At 41.1% G+C, this 26,837-nt stretch overlaps 1 protein-coding gene across 1 annotated transcript in view; it reads left to right on the top strand.

Annotated features, from left to right (window-relative positions):
• Positions 1-10,182: 10,182 nt before the first annotated feature.
• The window catches only part of tnfrsfa (tumor necrosis factor receptor superfamily, member a), a 30,217-nt gene continuing 13,562 nt past the window's right edge, over positions 10,183-26,837 (top strand). The window contains exon 1 of the mRNA XM_087791956.1: positions 10,183-10,508. Coding sequence (XP_087648082.1) covers positions 10,488-10,508 — 21 coding nt within the window. The 5' untranslated portion in view covers positions 10,183-10,487. The remainder of the gene's footprint in view (positions 10,509-26,837) is intronic.

The following is a 26,837-nucleotide window of genomic DNA, read 5'->3' as shown; positions in this document are numbered from 1 at the left end:
TTGTTTTTTTCAGTCATACTCGATAACCGCTTAGAATCAACGACAAAACGTCACAGTTCAAACCCTGTACAACGGGCGTCCCACAAGGTTCCATTCTATGGCCGTTACTATTCAGCTTGCACATCAACGATCTACCCTCCATCTGTGACGATGTGGAGGTCTTGATGTACGCTGATGATACAGTCTTCTTTAGACACGGCCCGACGCAAATTCTGTAGCAGCTAGACTCTGACACTCTAGACACTGAACATGGAGAAGCCGGTCTCAATGTTCTTCTCGAACAGACCATTCCAAAGTGTCCTTCCAAATATCTATGTGGATAATTACACAATCAAAAATGTAGAGGAAGGGAAATACTTGGGTGTCCTTTTGGACCCTACACACTACACTGTAAAAGGTCTGCAATGCGCTGAAATTTAACATTGCTAACTTTAAACACATCAGGAGCTTCTTATCAAAATGTTATTTTAATGCAATGATAATCTCACATTTTTTGTACTGCTTGTCATCATGGTCCCAAGAGAAACCCACAGTTTTAAACTCGCTTGGATCTTTGCACAGCCATGCCTTGATAATCCTTGATCAAAAACCTCGGCGTTACCACCATTGCTTCATCCTTGAAAAACATCAAATCTTGATAAGGTTCTCTAATATCCGTCTGGTACATAAAGTCCTGCATGATGCTGCCCCTCCTCCCCTGAAGACCTATGTACAGCCACGCTCTCAACTTACGAGCAGAGCTTTAAGGTCAGTGTCCAGGGGCGACCGCAATGTTCCCAAAAGAAAGTCTGCGTTCTCTCAATCAGCCTCTTCATACAAAGGCATCAAAAGAATGGAACGATCTCCCAGACAATCTAATGAACAAGGCAGATTTTCATCGCCTCCACGGCTGTCAAAGACTGGCTTTTAGAACACCAGTCCTGCTCTCACTAATAGTACCAGATAGGTATTTGGCCATCAGACGATACCCTCGTGGGTACCATCTGACGGCCACTGGATTACCAAAGAATCGGTGTAATTTTGTTATCTTGTTCGCACTTACCGTATCAGTTAGCTACCCTCGCGCGTACCATCTGATAGCTGCCACACTGTGAAGGATGAACTTAAAACTCAAACTAAACTGTCGCACTTTATTTACTTGTGCACTTCAAATGTTGCTGCAACAAACATAATGCACTTATTTGTACTGCACCTTATTAGATTGTACAGTGTTTTGGTATATTATTGTGTTTTTTCTTTATTTGTATCTTGATGTATTATGTAAACTGTCTGCATCTTTGTTGAAGACTACAGATGGAAAGTAGCATTGTGCTCAATCTGGTGCAGCCATCTTTTTAATGTAACTGCATATTGTCCTTTTAAATAAATGAAATAGACAAAAAAAAACGACTATATTAGGATCAGACGTTTCAGAAAGATCTTCCCTGGTGACACTTATAAGAACAACGAAGATCCAAAATCCCTCTAACTGATGCTCCTTGTGGTCACTACTACGTAGCCTTACTTCTTCTTCCTGGTGAAAAGCCAGTTGTTGAATGTGAGAAATGCTGGTGAAAGTGGCTCCAGCGGTCTGTGAGCTGTTTTTTTCAGGAGAGAAGTGTCTGACACGCGGCGGCTGCGCCTCTTAATTCGAGCTCCTCTCTTCGTCTTATTTTCCAGCAACAGGCTGCATGAAGTCGTCAGCAGTGATTATTAATCATGGTGCGGTTCATCAGGAGCTTCAGAGCGAGACTCGTCTGCAGGCCGCAGAGCTGACGCTGCTGACTGATCCGCTCACAGTTGGCAGCGGCGGTGGCGACCCGACCCGACGTACAGTAATTCAAAGCATGCCGCCCCCCCTGACCCCCCTACCCTCCCCCCTTCCTCTCGGACGCCCACACACACAACACCCGAGCCGCACACACCCCGGCTAGCTTCCTTCCACGTGATGCAATTCTTCACAGTTCCACTGCAAGTTTGGGCTGAAGATAATCAGGCGATTCTGGAAAACTGGAGGGTGAATCCATGAGGAATGTTGTGAAGACACTTTGTTTGGCGCTTTATTTTGGAAAAAGAAAATGAATTGAGGGATGAGCAGTAACAAATGTGGTTTCCGTTTGAAATGACACTTTTCTTTCTCTCCCAATGATGAAACAACCTTTTTGCCTCGTAGAAACACTTATACAGTGGTATGAAAAAGTTTGGGCACCCCTGTACATTTTCATGATTTTTCTTTTATAAATCATTGGTTGTTTGGATAAACAATTCCAGTTAAATATTTTATAGGAGACAAACACAGTGATATTTGGAAAGTGAAATAAAGTTTATATGATTTACAGAAAGTGTGCAAGAATTATTTTTAAAAAAAAGGTATATGCATAAATTTAGGCACCCTTATATCTTATTGATTTTAATACCTTTAGCAATAATTATTGGAAATTAAAAATTGGTTTGATAACCTCAGTGACCCTTGACTTCCATACACAGGTGAGTCCAATCATGAGAAAGGGTATTTAAGGAGGCCAATTGTAACTGTTTCAACATGGGAGTGGCAACATGTGAGCCTCAAAACAACTCTCAAATGACCTGGAAACAATGATTGTTCAACATCATGGTTTAGGGGAAGGATATAGAACGCTATCTCAGAGATTTACGTTCTCAGTTTCAACTGTGAGGAACATTGTGAGGAAATGGAAGACCACAGGCACAGTTCTAGTTAAGGCCCGGAGTGGCAGACCAAGGAAAATCTCAGATAAACAGAGGCGCAGGAGGGTGAGAACAGTCACAGTCAACCCACAGACCAGCTCCAAAGACCTGCAACATCAACTTGCTGCAGATGGTGTCACTGTGCATCGGTCAACTATTCAGCGCACTTTACACGAGGAGATGCTTTATGTAAAAGTAATGCGGAAAAAGCCTTTTCTCTGCACACGCCACAAAGGGGACGCTTGAGGTATGCTAAAGCACATTTGGACGAGCAGCTTCATTTTGGAATAAGGTGCTGTGGACTGATGAAACTAAAATGGTGTTATTTGGGCATAACCAGGGGCGTTATGCGTGGCGGAAAAAGAACAGAACTTGCTGCCTACAGTAAAATTTGGTGGTGGTTCCATCATGCTGTGGGGCTGTGTGGCCAGTGCAGGGACGGGGAATCGTGTTAAAGTTGAGGGGCGCATGGATTCCTCTCAATATCAGCAGATTCTGGAGAACAATGTCCAGGAATCGGTAACAAAGTTGAAGTTGCGCCGGGGCTGGATCTTTCAACAAGACAATGATCCTAAACACTGCTCAAAATCTACTAAGGGGTTCATGCAGAGGAACAAGTATAACGTTCTGGAATGGTCATCTCAGTCCCCAGACCTGAATATTATTGAACATTTATGGTGTGATTTAAAGCGGGCGGTCCATGCTCGGAAACCATCAAACCTGACTGAACTGGAGAGGATCTGTAAAGAAGAATGGTCCAAAATACCTTCCACCAGAATCCAGACCCTAATTGGAAGCTACAGGAAGCGTTTAGAGGCTGTTATTTCTGAAGGAGGATGCACAAAATATTGAGTAATCTTTCTTTTGTGATGCCTAAATTTATGCACATGCCTAATTTTGTTTAAATAATTCTTGCACACTTTCTGTAAATCATATACATTTTATTTCACTTCTCAATATCACTGTGTTTGTCTCCTATAAGATATATTTAACTGGAATTTTTTTATCCAAACAACCAATGATTTATAAAGGAAAATCATGGAAATGTACAGGGGTGCCCAAACTTTTTCATACCACTGTATATACATAGTTGCAACACAAACTCACCAACAAAACAGGTTATTATTATGAATATTACTATTCAAAAAATCATTAAATCATCAAAAAAAAAGTATAAGACTGTGGTAGATACTGGTATTTATCAATTGTATTATTGAACTGTTTTAATGTCTGGTGTTGGTTCTGTTTTTCATTTGCTTATTTTGTGTGTTAATAAATGTAGTGTATATTGTTTTATTTTGATTAATGAGTCATTATTTACGTGTCACTTAATGTTAATGACCCCTATTTTATTTTAATTTATTTTATTTTTTATATGTATTAATATCTTTATATTTAATTTAAATTGTATAATTCTTTTATTGTGTACTGCCACCACAAAAAATCCTGTGTTGTGTTTACAACACGAGCAATAAAAGTTTCTGATTCTGAAAGCAAATAAAAAATAATTGAATCAAGATTTTTATTAAAATATGAAAGAAATTATAAAAGTTCGAGTTATGTGTTAGGATTTTGTGACATGAGAAAGTGAAATGTTTAGACTATAGAATTTGGATTTAAACATGAGGAGGACATAGAGATGTTTAGTTACTGAATATTATTATGATACATCACAATGCTGTGAAACACAACACGGGTTATGACGGCAACCTTAAATGACTTTGATGTTTGCCTTTAGGTCGTTTACAGATCATTGGATACAAAGCTTTCAACTGGTCTGGTTCATTCAGTCCACATATTTACACACATTTACATTCATTCATAAACAATTACTGTATTTGTGAGGGGAAAAAAAGCTAAAAGCTCAAATGACTCAACACAGAGGAGCAGCCATTCTCCACAGAAAACTAATTTATTTCTTGTACTTTGTCTCACTGCCCACCTCTGGTGATCATAGATGACCAGTATACCGAGAGCTTTGCCCCTTGGCTTAGCTTATTTGGAGCAATGTCTGCATAACTGCAAACACGGCCCCAACAACCTGTGAATCTCCCACTTCATTCTTCCCTCACTTGTGAACTAGACCAAGAGATACTTGAACTCCCACACCGGGTGCAGGACCTCCTCTGCAACATGGAGAGGGACGCCACCTTATTCTGAATGAGAAGCATGGACTCAGATTCGGAAGTGCTAGTTCCCTGCCGCTTCACAATCTGGTGCAAACCACTCCAGTGAGAGATGAAAGTCATGGCCTGATGTAGCCAGCAGGACCACGTTATCTTGAAGTGATCAGTGACAAAGGGTAGCCATGGGCTGGGCCGTGATGTTCTTGCAATGTTGCGGAAGTCTGTCAGCCGACAACATCCGAGGCCTTTACAATCTTTGGGAAGATCTCATCGATCCCGTGGTGCCCCTTCCACAGAGGTACCTTTTGGCTACTCGTGCAATCTCAGCCACAGAGTTAGAGTGCCCGACCCAATTATACTTGTAGAGGACATGGGTGGGATAGAGTTTCTCTTTGAAATATTCATTCCACCGGTCGACAACATCGAGAGACGAGGTCAGCAGGAAGCATTTATTAATATACACAGCATTGACAGTGCACTGCTTCCACCTCTTTGGATCGTGGTCTAGAACCTCACTTCTCCGGCACCCAGGATTTTGCCTCAGCTACCGCCCAAGCTGCCCCAGCTTGGATCAGCTTTTTCAACTATTAAGGCAGGGATCATGCCCCACCCGGACTCAATAGCCCCCACCACCTGGACATGGTTGAAACTTTCAATTCTCCTCCATCATCAGTGCCACCACATCAGTGGACAGCTCCGTCCCACTCTTTACCGGAGTGTCCAAGACAGGCAGCAAGTCCAATGAAATAACTACAAAGTCGATCATTTGGATTTCCTGGTTACACACATGGACATCCTTATGCTTTGAGATAGAGTTCATTATGGGCAATCTGTGATAAGCATGGAAGTCCAATAACTAAGAACCTGGTTCCGATTAGGTGCTCGGTTATTCCTGATCATGCCCACCCAGATCTCTCTGTTGTTTGCATACATGGCTGCTGATGTTCCTAGCAGGAGGAAGGAATCTCAAGATGGGGCCCTTCTTAGCACCCCTTCTAAGGTATCCAAAAGGGTGGATACTTTGAGCTGCTGTTTGAATGTATAAGTCAGGATCCTGAAGGCGAAAGGAGGCGTCCCTCTAGTCCCATGAGGTAAACCCCAAAAGACGGGCATAGAACGTGGAAGCAACAAGTATTGCCACCCCTGTCTGGTGTATTTCTCAAGTAGAAACTCCTGTGGAAAAGTGTCCAGCCATTCGGAAGGTTACTTGGTCTGTGCTTCGATGTGAGTCTTCCTCCTCCTGGACCTATTTTCCTTGGGTAACTCCACGGAGCCATGGACCACATAGTTCCTGGGATCATTGACACAAACCACTCCACACACATTTAGTGACAAAATACAATAAATATTCAAAATGTTCTATCCTTTAAACAGCCATTTAGATAATTTTTAATCCTAAAACAATTTGTAGGAGTTGTTTCACAAGAGAAAGATTCCATGGTTAGTTTGGTTGGTAGGTTAGTTAAGGAGATTTGTGGGGAGTTTGTCAAGTTTCAAGTTCAACATTTTAAATTTAACTTTAACTTTAAATATTTAATTATTTTCATGGATTGATTCCTCCAGCTCCTTTGGCTCAAGATTGTCTCGTTGATCCAGAAACAGTAGCTACAGGATCAGTCCACGTCATAGAGGAGGAGAGATTTAGGTTCTGGATGTGAGATTCTGGGAATTCTCTGCTGCTGAGAGTGTTTGCTCAACTAATCCATCTGATAATCTGGCTGCTGACTGAAGCAGCTCTTTTGTCACCAGCTCTCAGCAGAGTCAGGTGACTCATCCGCCTCCTCTGGAGCCGACCCAGGTGCCTGGTCCTCATGACATCATCGCCCAGGTCCCAACAAAGACCAGCATTCCTCAGCCAGTCGTAATCCAGCGGGTTAATATTCAGCCCGATTCAGCCGGACGGGACCGGTTCAGAGGCTTTTCTTTCCTTCTTGTTAATGAGACACAACAGACACATACACACACACTGGCATCTACACAACTGGACTCACACGTGTCTCTCACAAACATTCAATCTAGACACATGCACACAAACCGGGTGCATCTAAACGTACAAAGAAATAAAGAAAAATACACAAGACATCAGAGAAACAATAATATACTAACCACACACACATGCGCACAAATTCATATTAAATAAATGAAAAAAGACGCACTGATACTGCTCCAAACACACTCACTAAAACGGTAATAAATCTTTGTTTGTATACAAAACACAGACACACATCTCTCTACTCAACCATCTCTCCACAAAGACACACACTTCTACACATCCTGACACACATTTCACTCCAACTATCACACGGGTGGTCATAATGGAACACTTGGCTTTTAACTGTCCTTAATAGTCTTCCAACATGTGATGCAATACCACGACAATCCTCTGGAGAACGGATCCTCTAAAGGTCAGAGGTCATCTTGTGTGTGTGCTGTGGACACACAAGTGGCCGTTGATGATGTTTGTTTCTGTTGCTTGAGTGTAGCCATCTATCACTCTAACACACACACACACCGCCACACACACAGAGGAGCGACTGAACTGGAGGTTGTTGAACGTTGTCATCCCACATCTTGTTCTCCTCCAGTATGTTTCCCAAAGTCTGGTGAACTTTCACCAGCGAGTTGTAAACATTGTTGTGTTTTTCTTAGTGAAGAAGATACTCACACTCCAACCTTGACTTCTTCATCCTTCGTTCCATCGCTCTTTGTGTTCTTTTGTTACGGCACTTAACTCTTTCTCCTCCATCTCTTGTTCCCTGTTTTGTCTTTTATTGTATTAAACTTTCTTTTGTTTTTTTGTCTTCTTTTTTTCTAGGGCAAGACCCACTTCTGCCATTTGTGTTTCTTCGCTTTGTGCCCATTCTTCATTGGTGCTGTCTTTCATACGTGCCTTCTGTTTCTCTAGCTCCTCTTTTTCCTTCTCTCCATCCACCTTTGTGTTCTTCACTCCTGTTTGTATATTGTTGTTCTCCTTCTGACACCGTTGGAGTTCTTTGTCTCTGTTGTTGTGTTTCTATCTATATATGTTTCTCTTTTGTAGCTGGTTGTGTTGATTTCCGTCTGTTGTGTTGAAGCTGTGTTGTGTGTAGTGAGAGGCCACTAATGACACAGGTAGAACACAAACCCATCAGAGATGGAAAGTGATAAACCTGCTCTATTGTTTGGTCTCCAGAAATGGACCTAAAAGACACTTTTCCTTGAAAGTGTAACAAGATTGAAAGTCCTGTGATTGGATGAATGGACGGCGTGGTTATCTATTTCTGTAGCGAGCACTCTTCCTCAGCAGAGTTAAACAATACCCAGCAGGCGTCACAAGATAAGTCACAGGAAGTTTCTCTTCCCTTTATTTTGCTGCTTTTTCCGCTCCATGTCATCCCGGTGAAATATCCTCCGTCATCTTCTGCCGCCCACCGACGACACCAGCGACGGTCGTTACAAACAACTGTCGGCCATGTTTGTGGGACCTGAACTCCATTAATGATGTTCAGGATGAGACTGCAAATAACTCAATCACACACTTCCTGTTTTCCAGCACGTAGCCGGTGACCTCAGAAGGAGCGACAGGATGTTCTACAAGTGGACGACACACACACATACACACTGATTTCCTCGACAGATCAGTGGAGATGGAACACATCTGTCGTGATGTTCGTGCCGTGATTGGCTGCTTCCAACGTGAGCGTGATTCATGTGATCATTCTATTTGTGCAAACATAAAGTTGATTTATATGTTGCTCCACCGCTGTTTTTTCCTCTCTGTGAGGTCGCTCTTAAATGATGATGGGAAACACTCGTCCGGCTAAAAGATGTGGCCATAACATTGTGACCACCTACTGATATTGTGCAGTCAACTTTTTAATAACTTTAATGTTATTTTAAAACTAGCAACAATTTATTAATTTTATTTCTATTAATATTTACACTTAGACCTTTTTTTTAAGCAAACATAATTATAAATTAACAGGTGACTTAATTTAATCTGTTTTTTCAAATGAAAGATATATATAAAATGAATAAAACTAGGCAATAATTAACTTAAAATAAACGTGTAAACGTATCAAGCGACATGTTAAATTGTTATTATTATATGTTGAAAAAAAAAAAGGCGATTCTCGTATGTGACAAATGTGTCACAAGTTAAAAGTCATCAGCTGTAAAACAGAAGCACGTCAAAGATTTCCTCACTGCTGATTTGTGTTACAGTAAAAATGAAGCAACTCTTGAGTGCAATACAGAGCAGCAGCCGTCGCAGTCTGACCGCACTGGTGCACCGTGGTCGGTTTCACAACTCTCCACAACTGGCTGGGGAGAAGTGAGACAGAGTGTTTGAGCCAGTTCTACTTTTCATCAGTCTGTTTAGCTTGTTAATGACCCGGCCCTGTGAAGACCTACACCAGACCCTCCCTCCTCCCGCCGGACCCACAATTACAGGCACTTTAGATTAGATTTTGTCTGCAGGAACCAAATTCGGGTGGACGTCTGTGTGAGTGATTCAACTTGTGATAACAGCTTCTGAGAGTGTTTCCTCTTCCATCATAGGATTGTTAGTGATTCTGTAGTTGGTTTAGTGGTGATTACTGATTCACTGAAAGGTAATTACCAATCAGTTACACATTAGACCTGGTTTATGAGGCTCGCAATGGGTGTCGTTTTCAACACGCATTTGGTGTTTGACTGCTCACAACTTCTCAAACTTGACCAGCATTTATGTGTTTTGTTAGTCATGTAAAAAAAATGATGAGAGAAATTATCTTAATAAATATCGTTATGTATTTAATAATGCCTAGTACAACTTGAAGTACATTTGTTCAGACAGATTTCTTGAGACACAATTCTTTCACCATAAGCTGTCATATCAGTTTTATTTGTCGATATCTTCACATGTACAAGACATGAAGACATGAAGAATCAAGATGACGTTTTTTTTAGACAAAACAACAAAAACAATACAAACTAAGAAACAATAATAACAGTTATATATTTAAATATGATATACTGCATTGACATTGAACTGACAAAAACATTGCCTAAAGCATGTTTTGTATTCTGTCGATTAGTCGCATGATATACGCAGGAGTTACAATTTGATTTAAAATCTAAAAGGAGAACAAAGTTTCAAAAATGAAAATAAATAAAACTTAAACAATTAGATTACATTTAAAACCGTTTTTGGTATTAAATTGAGCGATCACTTGTGCATTACTTGATCTGATTTTAAACATCAATATTAGCTAATCGTTTATTTTATGAGACCTCAATGACCCAGTAAAGTGACCTTTCATCTTTTATTATAATAAATACGGTAATAACCTTTGTCTGCGTTGGTAGCGAAAGTGCTGGAGTCTTGTTTCTAGTCAGATGGATTCGTGTATAAATAGATCTGGGCTCAATAAACTCGATAATTGACATGAGAACTGCAGCGACGTGAAGGGTTAAAAAAAAAAAAAAGCCACCTTCCTATTGGCTGCTCCTCGCGTGACGTCACACACAAGTCGGCGCTGTTGAGCGAAAAAAACTCTCCTCCGCGTCAGTCGCTCGGAGTCTCTCGTGACGGACGGACGTGCAGGTCGTCGCTGTGACGCCACAGAAACACATGAAGGAGCGGCGACACATTCCATCACTTTCTGCTGCTCTTATTTCTCTTTCCGGTGATTTACCTGCGACATTTTCATCGAGATGACGCCCGGGAAACTCTCCGTGAGTACACAAGTTACTGTCAAGTGTCTCTCTGGGTTTTATTCTTATTTTCTCGCGCCATGTTGTCGCTAAAGATAGTTTATAGAGTCATGGTTGTCATGACATTGAGTCCCGGACACTTTCCTTCCTTTTCCTCGGAGGCCTGTGGAGATCACAGCCGGTTCATTGTCCGCGAAGATCTCCATTTAACTCAGGAAGCCACATTGTTTTCTGTGGATGTTCAGTACCTGACCTCCTCCCTCCACCGTGTGTCCACTCCAGTCGCGCCAGAACTCTCACCTACTTTTACCAGTTTGTTTCCATCCCTCCTCTCCTCTCACAGAGACGTCTTTTCATTCCTGCTGCTGTTGTTTTTTCCAGCTGAGGCTGGCACCAGCGCCGGGATCATCACTGTAAACGCTTTTAATGAAGCTGAATGGAACTTGAATGTTGAGGCTGACGCTGTGTTTCCAGCTGGACGTGGACTCTAGCTCAGCTCAGTCAAGGTGTCACAACTGTGGGTTATTAAAGAAGCATTTGCAGGGGATTGTTTGTCAGGGGGGGACCTGAACAAACATCATGGGATTTGTCAACATTAACAATCTCTAACCGCAGACAAAGGCTAACATCCCTGCAGTGCTTGAAGTTTACAATGTAAAAAACAGAGTTATCTGGCTATCCCATTAGGCGAACTATGAAGCTACCTATGTCCGCTAGAGTTTGCCGGGGGCACTGCTCTTTTTAGGGTCTATCTGTGAAGAAGAACTCTCACGCCAGGCTCCGCTAATAGTGCTAGCTTGGAGTTAAAAAGTTAAACGACATATGAGACACTTTAAACTGTTAGTTATCATGTTGGTCTCTTAAAATATATATTTCTCATGATAAAAAATACATTTTCCCCCAAACTAGGTTCTCAAAACGTTTTTTTTTTTGTCATTCATCGAGGGCTAGCTATGACGCTTGTCGCAGCTAGCTAGTGAGAAGCTGCAATCCTGTTATTTGATTGGTTAATACCCGTGCTAACTCATCAGCTAGTTTCTGCATTGCAAGGTACTAGCCTGGTTGGTTTTATGCTAGCAGATGTTAGTAGGCTAGCCTTGTTTGGTTTGTGCCAGCGTTATTGTTTCTGTTAGGAGAACTAACTTAACTTTTATGGAAACAATGATAACTTCCTGTTTTGTTTGACCTCTGAGGGGTCCCCATGCTTAAGGGTCACTTGTGGCAAGAGTGAAGATATTCTGCGACCCGGTGTCCCAACTTTATCATCAGTAAAGCATATACTGGCAAAAGTAATGTTTTAACTTGTGGCCACTCTCGATCTTGTCAACTCTTTTGATATCCCAGCTAGGTAGCTAGCTAGCTAACGGGTTTGCATGTTATTATTCAAGTTTTCTATCTATTGTCAGTCGTGTATTCAGCAAGACTGACCAAAATAAGATTACTCCATGTTTGTCTGTGTGGACACTTGATGTGGAGCTAAGTTTAGTTTAATTCTAAAAATTCATAACCGTTGAAAAGTTATTTTTAAAGGATGTTTTCAACAATGGTGTCTTTTTCTTTTAATATCGTAAGTAAGAATATATTGAAACACCAGTGCTGGTCTGCGTCTGTCAAAGTTGATATGAGGTCCAGCACCTCGCCATCAGACTTCTGCTACAGCTTGATAAGGGCACCAGTCATCACGAGACAGATTCGAGCCTCAGATGTTTGTTGTTTTGCCGTCTGTCATCGGGCGGGGGGTCTTCGATCCCTGCATCAGATTTACGTCTCCGGGTGGCAAAGTCAATGTTTATCTCTTCTGTAAACCGCGGTGCATTCTGGAAACTTTGCCAGCCACCCTTGTTGCAGAGGGAGGAGGAGGAAACTTCGCCCCCCTATCCTGTTCACCCCCTTTTTCTAATCCCCACAACCCCCCTCTGTCTCACACACACACACCCTTTGGAATTGTGTACGTGCCTGGCTGTCCAGTAAACTTCCTGTCTACTGTACACAGATCTGCTGATATTAGTGGCATCAGTTTACTTGGGAGAATTGTCGTGCCCGTTTGTTATGTACACAAGATTTGTATCGTTGTTGCTTGTGTCTGGGTGTGGGTTCACACAGGAAATGGTCCGTCTCTGCGGACGACACTGAGAAAAAAAAAGGGCAGGATGGACATTTTGGGACAAGAATGGGCCGGTCTTTGTCACTGGGGATGCTGGCTGTGACAGGGTGTCAGCGGCTCCTTAGAACACTCACTCCATCAAACGATTCAAAACATGTTGATTTGCCTGGAAAAGTTTACTGTTGACACAAAACTTTATTGTTCATTAAACAGGGGAATGAACAAAGTGAACTCATCACAGAAGAAAAGGGGACACATGGTCCTAAATATGTTTGTTTTTTTAAATAACTCCTGAAACGTATATACCTTTGGGAAAAAATCATATACAGTGTATATCAAAACGAGAATGAAATGATAGGAAAAATGTGCAGATGCAGTGATAGGATCACAGAGAGGGCTGTTGTAAAACAAATTTCTAGTACGTCATCTAGTGTTTTTTCAATTGGAAAGACAGTTTATTTTAGTGAATTGGTTCTTTAGACAGTTTTGATTTGCATTTCACGACAGGAATGTTTCAAGTCCTTCCACATCAGCTAAAAACATCTGGACACTGACTTGTCAACAAGTGGGGGAAAAAAATCCAGCAGTGACCGTTTGTTGTAAATATGTCAAGAAGTTCAAATTCACATTTTACTTTGATGATTTATGTCTCTTTTAGAGTTCTCATGTGTTTTCTCTATTCTAAATGCTACGACACATACACAATACTACATGTAATATATAATTCAATAATAATACCTTTATAACTTTAGTCAAACTGGATACTTGGTCTTAAAATAGTTAACTTGATCTATAAATGAAGAAAGATGTATCAAACAGATGATCACGTGAAGTTTTCTACTTTGACCACCATGGTTTTCTTTTACTAAAGTAACGTGTAACTCCCTCCACCTCTGTATCCAAGTTGAAAGTTTCTGCGAGTCATCGCCAGTGAAATTCAAAAGTCTCTGCTTGGCGACGGCGATATAAACAGCGGCACACGTAAGGCAAACTGGATGATGTAATTCACTGTAATGCCGGCCGACATCAGGTGCTAAAGTTTCCTCGATCCTTCTAGAAGAACCTGTTGCTGTTGTTTTGGTTGCCACGGCGATTCACTCTCCCTCCCACAATTATAAACGTGCTGACTCACCCAGTGAGCGCCACCTGTTCAGGTGCTTCCATATCGCATACCAGCGCAGTGCAGTCATCGCTGGAGCGAGAGATTAATGGAGCCGATAATCTGGGTGTCAAACATCACAAGATCAGAGGAGCAGACTCTCCCTGGCCGCCACGTTTCGGGTGAACAACCTTCAATGATTAACAGCGAACCTTGGAATAAGTCATCCAGCAACATTGGAGCACAATTAAAGCTCTGACCACTCGTCTGCTCCAGATATTTATTATCTCTCCAGTGTTTAGAGTTCAGAGCTGGTTCCAGAATGCTGAACGTAAACATCTCTGCTGAGAAAGTTTGTACTCACTCATGCGGTCGATAAAGATTTGAGGTAAAAAGTTTAATTATTAGAAAGAAAGTTTGTTATATCGCTGAGGGCATTCTTGGGTTATTTTATAAATTAATATTAAGTTAAAATAATAATTTAATTTAGGGAGCTCTTACCAAATCTGTGATGAGTTGCTGCCCTTAAATGACGTTGCCACGGAAGAATCCAGGTGTATTTGGATTGAGCAATAAAGTCTTAGTAATCTAACAGGGAGGCGACTCCACCTACGACCTGCCAGACAAAGAGCTGAAGAAGTCTCAAAAGAAAGGTGTGGTTAGACCTCTGTTAATGGATCAGTCTCTGAATTAAACATATATATATGTTAGTCCTAAAACTTCTCAGTAAGTACTTCCAAAAACGAATAATCTGTATCATATAGAAATGTAATTTTGTTTTTAAATGTATTTTGACCAGTGTATTTATTTTGTAAAGTCAGTGTCCAAACATCTTTATTGCTAAAAGTTGTTGAAATTATTGTTTTTACTAAATGTATCAACTCAAATGAATCGACAATTTTTTTTGTCAATAGTGACTCAAAATAAAAAACTTCTAGTAGACTAAATCAAAGTAAAAAGGACCTAGAAATTTAATAAAATGTCTCCAATTAAAAAAGAAAAGGAAAAGCAGAATCTTCTCCTTTGAACCGTGATTTGACTGTCAGAGAAACAAAAAGCAGCTGAGGCACGCACAGAAGTTTACGCACAGATCGTCCACGTCTCTTCAAACGGCTGAGACTAACCAGAGGTCGGACAGACGTGTCGGGGTGTCATGTGGTGGAGGAATTTTGTTTAACTAACACCAAAAGCTACTACACATCATGTCAGGAGTGCGTTGAACTTTCAGTGTTTCACCTTAAAGCATCTCTGGAGATGCTGTGAACTCTAACCGCATCATGTTTTCACGGCGAGAGAAAACATTACAATTTCATCCTTGCTCTTTGAACAAGGAGTCTCTCCGGCTGTGCCTCGGGACTCAAGATGTCTGCTGCTCAATGGACGCTTGTGTCCCTGATGCTCCTCCGTGTTCCTCTGCTTCTGTCGGCGGCGAAACATGTGTGCAGCAAATATGGTCCCGGTTAAAACACTTGTACGCTCCCCAAAGAACTGTCGTGGCCATGTCAGGTCGAGCAACTTATTTAAAAGAAAAAAAAGTATGTCGATTACTTCCCTCTGATGGGGATTAATGGAGAGTGCACGGCCACCACGTGCTCCCCAGTCATCTGACCGTTCTTATCACATGAGCAGATTTAGTGTGCGAGCGTGTCGCTCGGGCTGGTTCTCCCCCCACCAGCGAGACTCTGAAGGGAAGCGTCTCTTTTACTGAGGACACGGCAACAACAGATGCTGTAGTTTGCTTGATGTTTTGTTCAATTCAGATCTTGAACACAAACAAGACTTTATGAGAACACCAATGAAACACCCAGCCAACCAGTTTACAGGAAAATAGAAACATCTACTGGCTTCTGTGGAGGAGAAGTTGTTCTGCTTTGAGTCATACCTGGGAGACTGAACTTCTGTCACAAAGTCACAATTTGTTACAAACATTAACTATACTAAATAGAATGGCACTGAGGCAGTGCATACCTCTGCCTCAGTGCCATTCTATTTAGTATAGTTGAGGAACTAATTGTGCATGACACTGCATACAATGAAATCATTAAAACAACTTCCATGACCAAGATTTTGAATTGTCTCCCGACAAGAACAAAGTTCCCTGAACTCAAATTGACCTGCGTTGCTAGGTTGGTAGCACAGTGTTAGCTTAGCAGCTTTCATGAGTTTTCAAAGCTCTAGCAATCTTGCTTAGCATCTTTCAAATGTCCTGTTCAATTAAAATAAACCACACATCAGGTCACTATTGCCAATGAAAGTTTTGTTTATAGTGATTTGATTGTATGTTTTTTAAAGTCACAGTTTGCTAGCTGTTTGAGCAAACTGAGACTGAAGGTAAAAAACCTTCAAACCTTTCTTAATCTAAAGTGACAGTAAACTTCCAAAAAGGAAATGATTGTTAGCATCATTGTAGTATTATCAACTTTGTCTTGAATTGTCAATGAAACTATGATCTGTTTTTTGTCATCACAACCAGCTGTGATTGTTTGGTAAAAAATATTCTCTGTCAAAGCTTTCAAACTACAGATTACACTATATTTTTTCCTGCTCAAAATTGTTTTTGTGTGAAAGGTAATTTCCAGGTTTCCTGGGCAAAATATCAACTTAAGAAGTCTGACTCAAAATCCTGCTCCCCAAACGGGACTGAAGTCCAGGGCTAAAGCCTGATTAGTTTGTGTTCTCACGTGTTCAGGGAAACTGTGTGAAAGTTGTGGGTCCACTTGAGTTTCTGAAGAATGATACAGTCTTCAGCAATCTTTTGGCCATGAATAAAGTTTAACTAAAGATAATCCAGGAAAACAACCTGACACATTATCAGTGACTTCATTCCATGTTTAATGGTTTAATGTGAACACGATCTGTGGGATCACACTCCAGCTGCTTTTTTTTTTAATTGTGTCACAGCTGTGTGTCCTTCCTTTCTCACAAAAAAGTTAAATTGATTTCCTTTGTATTCACAGAATGCAAACACGAGCGCCCTCCCACTCTGGCAAGAGAGCCTTTGTGTGATTGTTGAGATCAAGAACAGATCGTTGCTAAAGCAGACCAGATTATCTTTATGTCGATTTTTATTCATCTCTTCTGGGTCCGGCTGTGCACTGAGCTCGTAACTATAACTCTTTATCATCGCGGGGCTGTGAGACCTTTAAATCACAGCTGTAAAACAAACGGAGCCTCAGAAGTCGACACTGAGATTGAAATGATCCCAGATTGAAGATATGTTTGTAGTTTTGTTGTAACACACAATGTGTCCGAACATATTATTTTCTTACAATAACAAGTGTTGCGACCAAAGCGGTTTAACTGGACCACCGTACCTACTCTATTGCAACTTAAATTCCTGAAATTCTACTACACATCAGTGCTTTGTAAATGTATAATTTAAAACTACTACTACAAGCTTATGTAACAGCTATTTATTTTACCAGCTACCATCTAAACCTTTACACTCGACAACCAAAACCTACCACAAGTACTACAATTGCACCACTATTAACAAACTCCAACACCAGAATTATTAATCAATAGACGTAACGATGAATCAACTTTATTAATAAGTGGGAATTGTGGGCAGGGATGGACACTTTACTTTCCTATAAACTGAAGCTAGAAGCTAGAAGACGGAAGAATAGAAGAGCCTCAGCATGTCAATTACGAGGCGAAAGAGAAGAAAAAAATTATCAAGTCATGCAAGAATATTTTTATGATGACTTGACATTGACGAGATTCGATTGCGCCATGATTTTTGATGATTTCCTTTTATACATCTTTTATTGAGATTTTCGTGTTCTTTTAGTACATATCCTGAGGCTTAAATATGTTCAAAGTTAACTTTTTATTAGACAACATTTTTTCAAATTTCTTTTAGGGACAAGACAATCAAATAATGAAATAAAAACGGAATAAATTTGTAAAACAAAGAGTCTTAAGTAGTAAATTTAAGTTGTCGAAACGTACTTTCCCTCAAACTTCGGCCACTCTTTGCCCAGGTGTGCTTCATGGTGTCTCTAATAACATATACACATGCACGACCATCCCTACACACATGCCACGGTATACTCCCATTCTTTTTGTCACAAAAAAAGACACTGTCTCACACTTCTTCATCCCTGCTACGGAACAATTGGACTACACGACAGTATATTTCGGTGTGGGCAGGTTATAACGGCCAGAAGAGAAATGTGGGAGAGTAACTATCTTGACCTGGCCGTCACCTGCGCTGAGAGATGTGTACAATAAAAGTGTAGAGAGGAGAACTAACGTCTGAGCGCCGATGGATTTGTGTTTACAAAGCCGTGAATTCCAGCTGCCGACGGCCACTTATGTCCTGTCGGTCGGCCACGCCAGACGAATATCCCACATTTTTCCACTCTGATGTGTTTACACAGATCTCTGTAAAGTACAAAGAGCAGCATTGGATTCGCTGTCGTGAGTCACAGCCAAGATGTTTCGCCTCACTTGCTGTTCAAACAACAGGAAGTTTTAATGTGGTACAAAGTCAAGACTGAACAGCAAGTACCTCACTGCGCTGAAGAAAGATAATTCAGATTTTTATAATTGTATGACTGGTCTGGTACCATCTGGTAGAACCAGAGGTGGTTTGGACATCTTGTCTCCCTGACTTGTTAAACAAGGAGGGGGTCCTGGGACAGGCCCAGGACACATGGGAAGGATTTGGTTTTGGCTGCATGACCCTTGAGGTGGCACCATGGTGCCCATGGGCTACATGTTAGTGACCCCTGCACTAGATGATCGCCCCAAACATCTTTGGTCATCCTCCATCTTCTTCTCATTTACACTCATGTATTCTTTCTGGCTTTATTTGCCAATACTACAAATCCCTATATCATCAGCAAACATCATGGTCCATAGTCACTTTTTTTAATGAACATCTTAAATAATCATTATTTTTTAATTTTATATGCATCCTTCTGTACATGATTTGTGATCGATAACTGAATATTAATTGACTATTTTTGACCCAAATCCTGAGACGGCTAGTGAATTTTTATAATTAACTCAGTTAAATCAAAATGTTTCCTCATCTTAGAGGATCATAAGAGAGAGCGTATGTGAAAACAACATAAAAATAGTCAAGTTAAAACTGATCATGATAAACTTTGTTTTGTACTTTTTACTATTACTTTCTGATGACCTTTAATCAGAACTTGGTGAAGTCCTTTTTTAAACTCTTTCTTTCTCGCTGACCTTTTAAAGAGCTTATTGGGCAACTAAACCTGACAAAGTGTGGCTTAGGAAAAACATGAAAAAATAATAAATAAGGTTGAAGTGAAAGAAACTTTGTGGCAAAAGTTAAATGTCAGCCTCAACACGCCATGAAAGCATTTCAGTCGGAGGTGGTGTGTGTCGCTGTGAAGTCTCACGGTGAAGTGTGTCTGTGAAGCTCTTGACGTCAGAAGAAGGACCGCTAAGAGCTACATGCCGCCTCGGGCTGCACCTGTTCTCCACACTTGAACCTTCCTGCAGCCTTCGCTCCTTCACACATCACAACAATGCAGCGTTTGTGTCGGTCGGTTCTCCACCTCGTCAGGAAGTTCATTAAGGCTGTCGTCATCGCGGAGACGGTTGCTCTCGAGCCGGAGCGGTCGGGTGCAGTTGTGTACCTTCCGAGGAAAGCCAAGAATGCGTGTTGGGGAGCTGCTGCTTTCCTGAGTTATAAATATCCTGCGGGCGGATGTGTCGCGGCTTCGACGGCTGCAGCGGCTGCTCCAGGGCAGCCGGCTACGAGGGGAACAGTTGTGAACCCTGCATGAAGCCTCGGTATTGTCTCCAGCTTCCTGCTCGCCCTGAGAGGAGGGGGCCCCTGTTTTTCACACGCTCTCACTGCTCTCAACCATGTTTTTACACTTCTGCTCACTTTTACCTCACCAGGACTTCTACTAGTTCTCGGTAGAGTGGTGAGGTCATCTCCCACAACTTTAGAACGGAAGGAAGAAATATTGAAGTTGGTCCAACTTTGACAATGACAAATGGCTTGACAATTAGCACTTAGACTTCTGACCTCTCTGCGGAGGTCTTAGGGCGGAGGGCAAGAGAAAAAGAGGCACAAGGGGGGCAGAACACCCAGTTAAATTCATATATATCCAGTTTCTGTATAAATGACATACATTTGTGAGCAAGAAATCCAGAATTTCAGCTCATTTTGTTTATGTGAAGGGGCAGAAAGGGGGAAAGAAAAAATAAAATACGCCCAATTTATTATTACATTTACACCAGATTTAATACATATTAAAACAAGGATGATTTCCAGAATTTTAGCTCCTTTTAGCAATTTTACAAACCATAATCCTCCTGGACTGACACTGACACCCTTTTCTTCTCCCACTCCCCACTCACTCAATTTTTTTTATGCTATATTGTTTTCAAATATTTTTCTACGGCTCTCCGCCATGCATTTTCGTAAATCTGTAAAATCAAATCAAAAAGATACAAAAATAATATGCCAAAAATATCTCCAAAAATAAGTTAATTAAGAAAATAATGTGATGAGATAAAAGGATCATTTAGTAAAGATCATATGGAAAACTAAAAATTAAGTTGTTTTTTTTTATTCGACATACAAACGACATGGAAAACAAGCTGAATTTATTAATTATTATTATAACTTAATTTATAATCAAACAACTATTTAAATACCATATCAATTATATTACATAACCAAGTACAAATTTAATTTGAGCACATCAAAGTTAACAAGATTTTCTACAACCAAATTAAATTAAGAAAACCTCTAAATTAGGAATATGTTATACTGTTAATGATGAATTAGTTTTAAATTCATCTTAAGCTTTTAGATCTAAATCATAAGAAATAAATTGTTTTACAAAAAGAAGCTTTTTAAAATAAATTAATAAAAAATACGACAGTTACAGTCAAATGATACATTAACTATCCAAATGTATTAAAAATGAATGTAAAAAAGGGTAAATAAAGGTTGTTTTGGGATAACTTGGCAGTATAAAGATCGCTCAAACTATGATGAATGACTGTCTAGAAAAGTAATTTTGCCAGTCTAACCACAAACATCAAATATAAACATTGGAAACGGGTCAAATGTACAGACAAAGTTCCACAAAGGATTACGATCATAAATATTTACTTGATGCAGACAAGAGAAGAATCAAACGTTTGTCCCGCATAAGTTCAGACGAGGAAAATCTCGTCTGTTGTGCAACTCACTGATTTTGCTTTAAAGTTTAATTAGCGTGAACTTGGCAGCCGAAAGCAGGAGAGCGTCTTCCCGTCCTGGTGGGAGGAAACCGAGTCTGATAAAGACTCGACTGTTTCAAGGTCGAAGGAGAAGACGCGAGTAAACATTCTGCCGTCAGTCGTCTTTGCTCCAAATCCGTGACAAAATGTGATCCTTGAGTCCTGCAGTCAGTCATGTGCTGCAGTTCTTGTTAAAATGGCCACAACGTGACACAGAAATAAAGTCGTCGTCTGCTGGTTAGTCGCCGACGATCTTCCAGCTGCAGACTATTAATCATCTCGAACGCCGCGCTTGATCCGTGAATTACTGCCAGTGGAAGGTTGCACGCAACTCTGATTGTGTTAACGGCAAAGTGGTGACTCCAGGTCTCTTAATTGGTTTTGTACAGATATAAAATCAAGAAAGTCATGTGGTGTTTTCGTGGACATGCCAAATATTTGTATTAGTGCAACATAAAACTTGTCTTGCTAATAAAATGAGAGGTAAAATTATATTTGAAAGTGAACTTTTCTAAGGTCATAAAAAAACAGCCATCTGTTCCAAAGACTCACGATGGAGCGCAGCGTCAAGTTACGCTCCAGCCGCAGCTCAATGCAAACCCTGAGAAATTCTTAGAAATCTTGGAATCAAATGCAAGCTAATGCATGCAATCGGCTCAAAGAGCTACCATAGAATGCTAGCATCAATGCTAATTGATAGTTTGATCATGTGAAATCCATTACACCTCCTGTACCTCAAAACTATTATGTATAAATTCAAAGCATACAGCATTTTTTTTATTTTTTATCTGGGAAATAGTACTTGGACCAAGACAAGAACTATGCTACCATGCTGGCTACATGAGTATTAGGGTGGCACAAATGACAGTTGACTGAGAAATCCTTTTTACTGAGTCACAAAAATGATCAGATTACAGTATTGTGACCAAAATGAAAACAAAACGTATTGGTAACAATCAAGGTGTGACAGGTTAGTGTTAAAAGAATCTCTCAAACCAACATTTCTAGTTCCTGCTGTTTGGTTTTGATGATCTAAATGAGTCACTAAGCATCACTGTAAGATGCAGGTTGTATGTTTATTTGCTGATTAAAAACATCACTAGTATGAACTTAAGTCAATTCTTTAATAATAGCCCTCAGCGCGATTCCCCCGGGAGGTCAGAGTTCAGGCTGCCCTCTTAATGGTCCATTGATAACCCGGTCAACTGAAAGGATGTCCTGTCATTCACTCACAAATGTGCGCTCAGTGTACATGGCATGAGTTCCGTTTGTGCCGAGGCAATTTTGGAAGAAGCCAGCAGTGTTTTTGAGAGGAAGCGGAGGCGAGCTACTGTTGCAAGATAAACAAAAGAGCCGTCCGGAATTTATTGGCTTTTATTAGTTTAACACAAGTATCGAACCAGAGCACAACAGCAGCCTTCACAGCAAATTATCTGAGCGCTCCTCGTGCAGACTCTGAAGTGGACTCGACCACTTCAACTCAAGGCTTTCTGGAGGGGTTCCAGCAGATGTGGGTTTGGAGAGTTGTGCACTGAGGTTTACGGTCAGACTGGTCTCTGACCTCAGTCAGCCGTGGAGGTAGAAGGAAGCCACAATGTGGCTGCGGAGCGTTTACTTCTGATGTTAATTGCTGTAGTCGGACAGCAGAGAGAGCCTGAACATGACTTTTGAAGGCCCTGGTTTGCTTTTGTGCTCGAGAAACACCACAAACGATGTTTCAGGCGGTTGAATGTTTGTTTACTGTTGAAGGATTACATATTTCAGAGGCCCAGGACATGGAATGATAAAAACAAAAGTGAATCATGGCCACAAAATACTAATAAAAATGTTTCAATGTTTAGTCTGCCTTTTGCTCAGAATAATTTCTCTTATTATGGGTAACGCAACAAAATTTAAATAATAGCTCGACACTAAATTTAAAAAAAGACATGTCATTCTGTTTAACTTTTATTTTATTTTTGTAGCAGAGTTTACTACAGGCATGTAGTGGCATAAAACCTTAGGATGCATAATGAGTAATAAGACAATACATAGTAGCTTCATAAGTCGTGTTACGACAATAAAAGCCTCGATGAAGATGGACGGGTGAGAATGTTTCATTGTATTAACTGTAAATACAAGATAAAGTACACGCTACTAAAACTAAATAAACAAACAAACTGACATTCAGAGGATTTTATAAAACTAGGCCATCATCCCTGAAAATAAGTATATTGTTGTAAATGAAGGGATCAATAAAGTGCACACAATTTAAGCCCCAAAATAATACCAAGTTGTCGTGCTCACCTCCTTTCCTGTAGAGACACACAGTCCCGTCTACCATACAACCACCAAAATAAATGTAGTGTGAAGAGCAAAGAATTTGGGCGACATGACCTGAAACAAACCTTTGACTTCCAGACTATGCTAGCACCTAAGACACACGATCATGTTTGATATAGAAGCAATTTTAGGTTGTCGGCACTAAAGCTGGGCCACCTGTCAACGATGTGCTTAGGTGAGCCCTCGGAACATGTTTATCCATCTGAACAATGCAGCCATCTTGTGTCACTATTTTTGAATTTTAAAAATGATGACACTAAAACCTGCTGGCAAGTAAATTGAAATGAATACAGCCGCTGAGTTGGCATTAAAGCTAGATGGATACATCACATGTGTAAGTGATGTCAACACTTATGAGCCACAGGAAAAGTAAGGCACCACATCAACCGTTCAGTTTTGTTAGGACAAGATAGCAATTCAGTTTGTAACCTGCTTGCTCAATCGAGAAGTTGCATTAGAAAAATCTTGCCGCATCAGTTGAGCATTTGGCTGATGACTCACTATTGTGGTATTATTGCAGATTTTTTTTATTATTGTTTTTGTGCTGCCACATTTCCCAATGTTAGAATCTACAGTATGTTAGGACTTGTGCACATTTAGATTTTAGCCCTCAACCTTTCTTGCACCCTTACTTTGCAGAAAGGGTACTTTTCCTAAAAGATACAATGTTGACCTTGTACTCATCAGAAAAGATCCTCTTGTCTTGCAGACTATTTGAACTACACAAAACACTAGAGAATCTCATGTGCCATCGCTAGCTTGATTCCCAAAGAAATCAGGACAACACTGTGCTAGCAAAAAAAGTCCACATCTGTTGTTGACCTCCTGACCCCCCTGCAGTTATGCACATAAGTGTATTCAGGTCTAAAGACTCACCCCTTGTCACACAAGCCGTGAATCCTCCCTCTCCGCCTCCCCCCTCGTTTTATCTCCCACCCTCGTCTGCCTCTCCAGAATATTGGTCTAGATGTAAATGGTGCGATTGTGACTGCTCTGCCGGCTGTCTGCCCCTCCATGTCACTGGAAAGTCTGACGTGAGCAAGCAGGAAAGGAAGAAGTGGGAGAGCACAAGAGAGAGAGGGGGGCGGGGGGGCAAAGTTCTTCAGAACAACAAGGCATGGCCGCCCTCCAGAGACACAGTTCGGAGTCAGGAGTCAGCGGGGCCGCTGTGGCCGGTCCTTCAATTCCACCATGGTGGCTCTGTTCAGCGCTGAATGCTCTTGGACTCTCCCACACTTGTCTTTTTTCAGCACGTATTCCCCACAGATCACCCATCTTCCACTCGCAGTCTACGATTTCTCACTTTGAATCCTCAACTCGGCCTGCTCCACCCTAACCTGTTCTATTCTCTCCCGGTCCAGGGGGATGGGAGACAACGGGAAGAAAGCCTTCAAATCTAGGCCTCTCGTTTACCCACGAAGGTGTCATGTTGCAGTTGGGGTGCTTCATGGCGGTGTCGCATGTCACGGCATTCAAAGGGCCGGGGTTTAAGAATGTGGGTCATTTGAAGTAGAGCCACTAAAGTGTGTTGTTTGCCGATGAATGGGACCTTCTCATATTGACATGCTGAAAAGCGTGTGAATAAACACCAGTGCCTCTGGGCCACACTAAAGTGTTTGGCCGTATTCTTCTCTGCACCCCACCTACACAACTCCGGTATTATCTCCCGCATGAATGGCTTTCTGAATTTGGATTCGATACGGGCAAAGTGCTCATGTTGGAGGGCGAGGACTCCGGAGAAGGTCTTTTTAAATTAATAAAAAGTAATTGCGATACAAGAAAATCCATTTTGTTTCATTGATCAAAGGTTTGACTTTTCTCTGCGGAGAAGCTTCTGAAATGAATCCTCATTGGTGTTGCTTCAGGCTGTAGTATCCTGTAGCCGTGCTGCAACTACGCTTACATGCACGGAACAGTCTGACTTATCGAGAGCTTGGTTTAACCTGTTGGTCCGACTTCCGTCTTATGTTTCATACAGGTGAGAAAGTGGGCTACTTCCGGGTATACATTTGTGATTTTTAACTCCTATTTCTGCAGTCGAAATCGACCATACCTCTTCCAACAATAGTTTCTCATTATATTTTCATAATAGAAATCTCATTTGTCAGCTGACTAACTCTCCTTTTAGTCAAGTATTTCACCAACAATCGCATAAGAATGACTTGAGTTCGTCCATTCAACTCTGGAAGGTTCATCATTGTCTGTTGTCTTTGATTTACTAAGAAACATCATCTATTGCTAGTCAGCCACACGGCTAACTTTCTTCCAAACAGTCTTATGATGTTAATGCCATTTCCTGGAACCGCTAAATCACTTTCACCACTTTTATTGCACCAGGCTACAACGGTTACATGCAGGCTTAGTCCAGCTGTAAACTGGATTATCTAGGTAGCCCTGTAGAAGAAAAATGTAAATGTCTGTCACATGCATACTGAATCTAATTTCCTGATATCAGAGACCAGGTTCCATGTATGGGGCTTGGTTAAAACATGCATACAAGTATGGAAAACTAACATTTTGGCTATTTAGTAGTGTAATATGATCCAAAAAAAAGAGAGATTTTGGTGCCAAAGGGAGCAAAGGTGCATATTGTGTGGAAAATAAAAGGGTGAATGTGGCAAAGGAGTGTGCAAATCCGAAAAACAAGGAGCAAATGCAACAAAAAGAAATGTATTGTTGCAGATACTGGTACATGTGCGTCACTGAAAAGGGCAGATGTGTGTGTGAAGAAGAAAATAATGGCTAAAGTGTATTCAGGAGAAGGTGGGTGACTTTGGCAGAAGAGTACAAAGGTAGCAAATGAGGGCGTGGAGGTGGCTTAAGAGAGGGGGGCGGGGGGCCCGGCTCAACGGGTACTTCATTCTGGTGCCAAGTCAGAGGTTGAATGTGGCAAACAAGGGACCAACGGTTTGAGGTGAAGCGTGGTTGTAGTGTAGGAGAGAACAAATGAGTGACACGAGAGGGCAGACGAGCTAATGGGTTTAATAATGTGGCGAGCGGGCTATTTAATGTGGCTGAAGGGGAAGTCGGTGTGGGAGGCGAAGTGGTGGATGTGTTTTTAATGACCGTTTATGTGGGGAAATGAAGGCTCATTTAAAAAGAGGGTATGAAAGGTAAACGGGGTAAAACGCATGCATGAACAGGTAGTAAATGAGTCTAATGAGTGGACAGGTGTGAGTCAAGTGAGGCATATAGAGTTGAATTTCTCTGAGATTTCTCAATGGAGATCCATAAAGTATATTGATCGATTGATGGATGTGGAGAGTTCAATAATGTGATAAACGATGGTGCAAATGAAGAGGACTTTATTGCTGACATTAAAGTGTATCTTGAGTTGCACTCGAGTGTGCAGATGTTGCAAACACGGCTTCAAGTGTATCCGTGAGTGTGTCGGTCGAGAGTTTAAGTGTATCGCTGGGAAACGAGCGCAGGTGAAAGTGTGGATGAAGTGGAGCCACATCTCTTCAGGATGTATTGTAAACTAAAACAAGCATGACAAGCCTCACACCCCCTCAGAGTCCTTGGAAACCCATCGTTGTTATAATGACTTCAAAACTGGAAAAGCAGATGATTAAATAATTAATTTGGTGTGACTCCT

Source organism: Callionymus lyra, chromosome 5, assembly GCF_982586985.1.
Source record: "Callionymus lyra chromosome 5, fCalLyr1.hap1.1, whole genome shotgun sequence".
Classification (NCBI taxonomy): Eukaryota; Metazoa; Chordata; class Actinopteri; order Syngnathiformes; family Callionymidae; genus Callionymus; species Callionymus lyra.
Note: the sequence above shows the minus strand (reverse complement) of the source record. Positions and strands in the feature narration are given on the sequence as shown.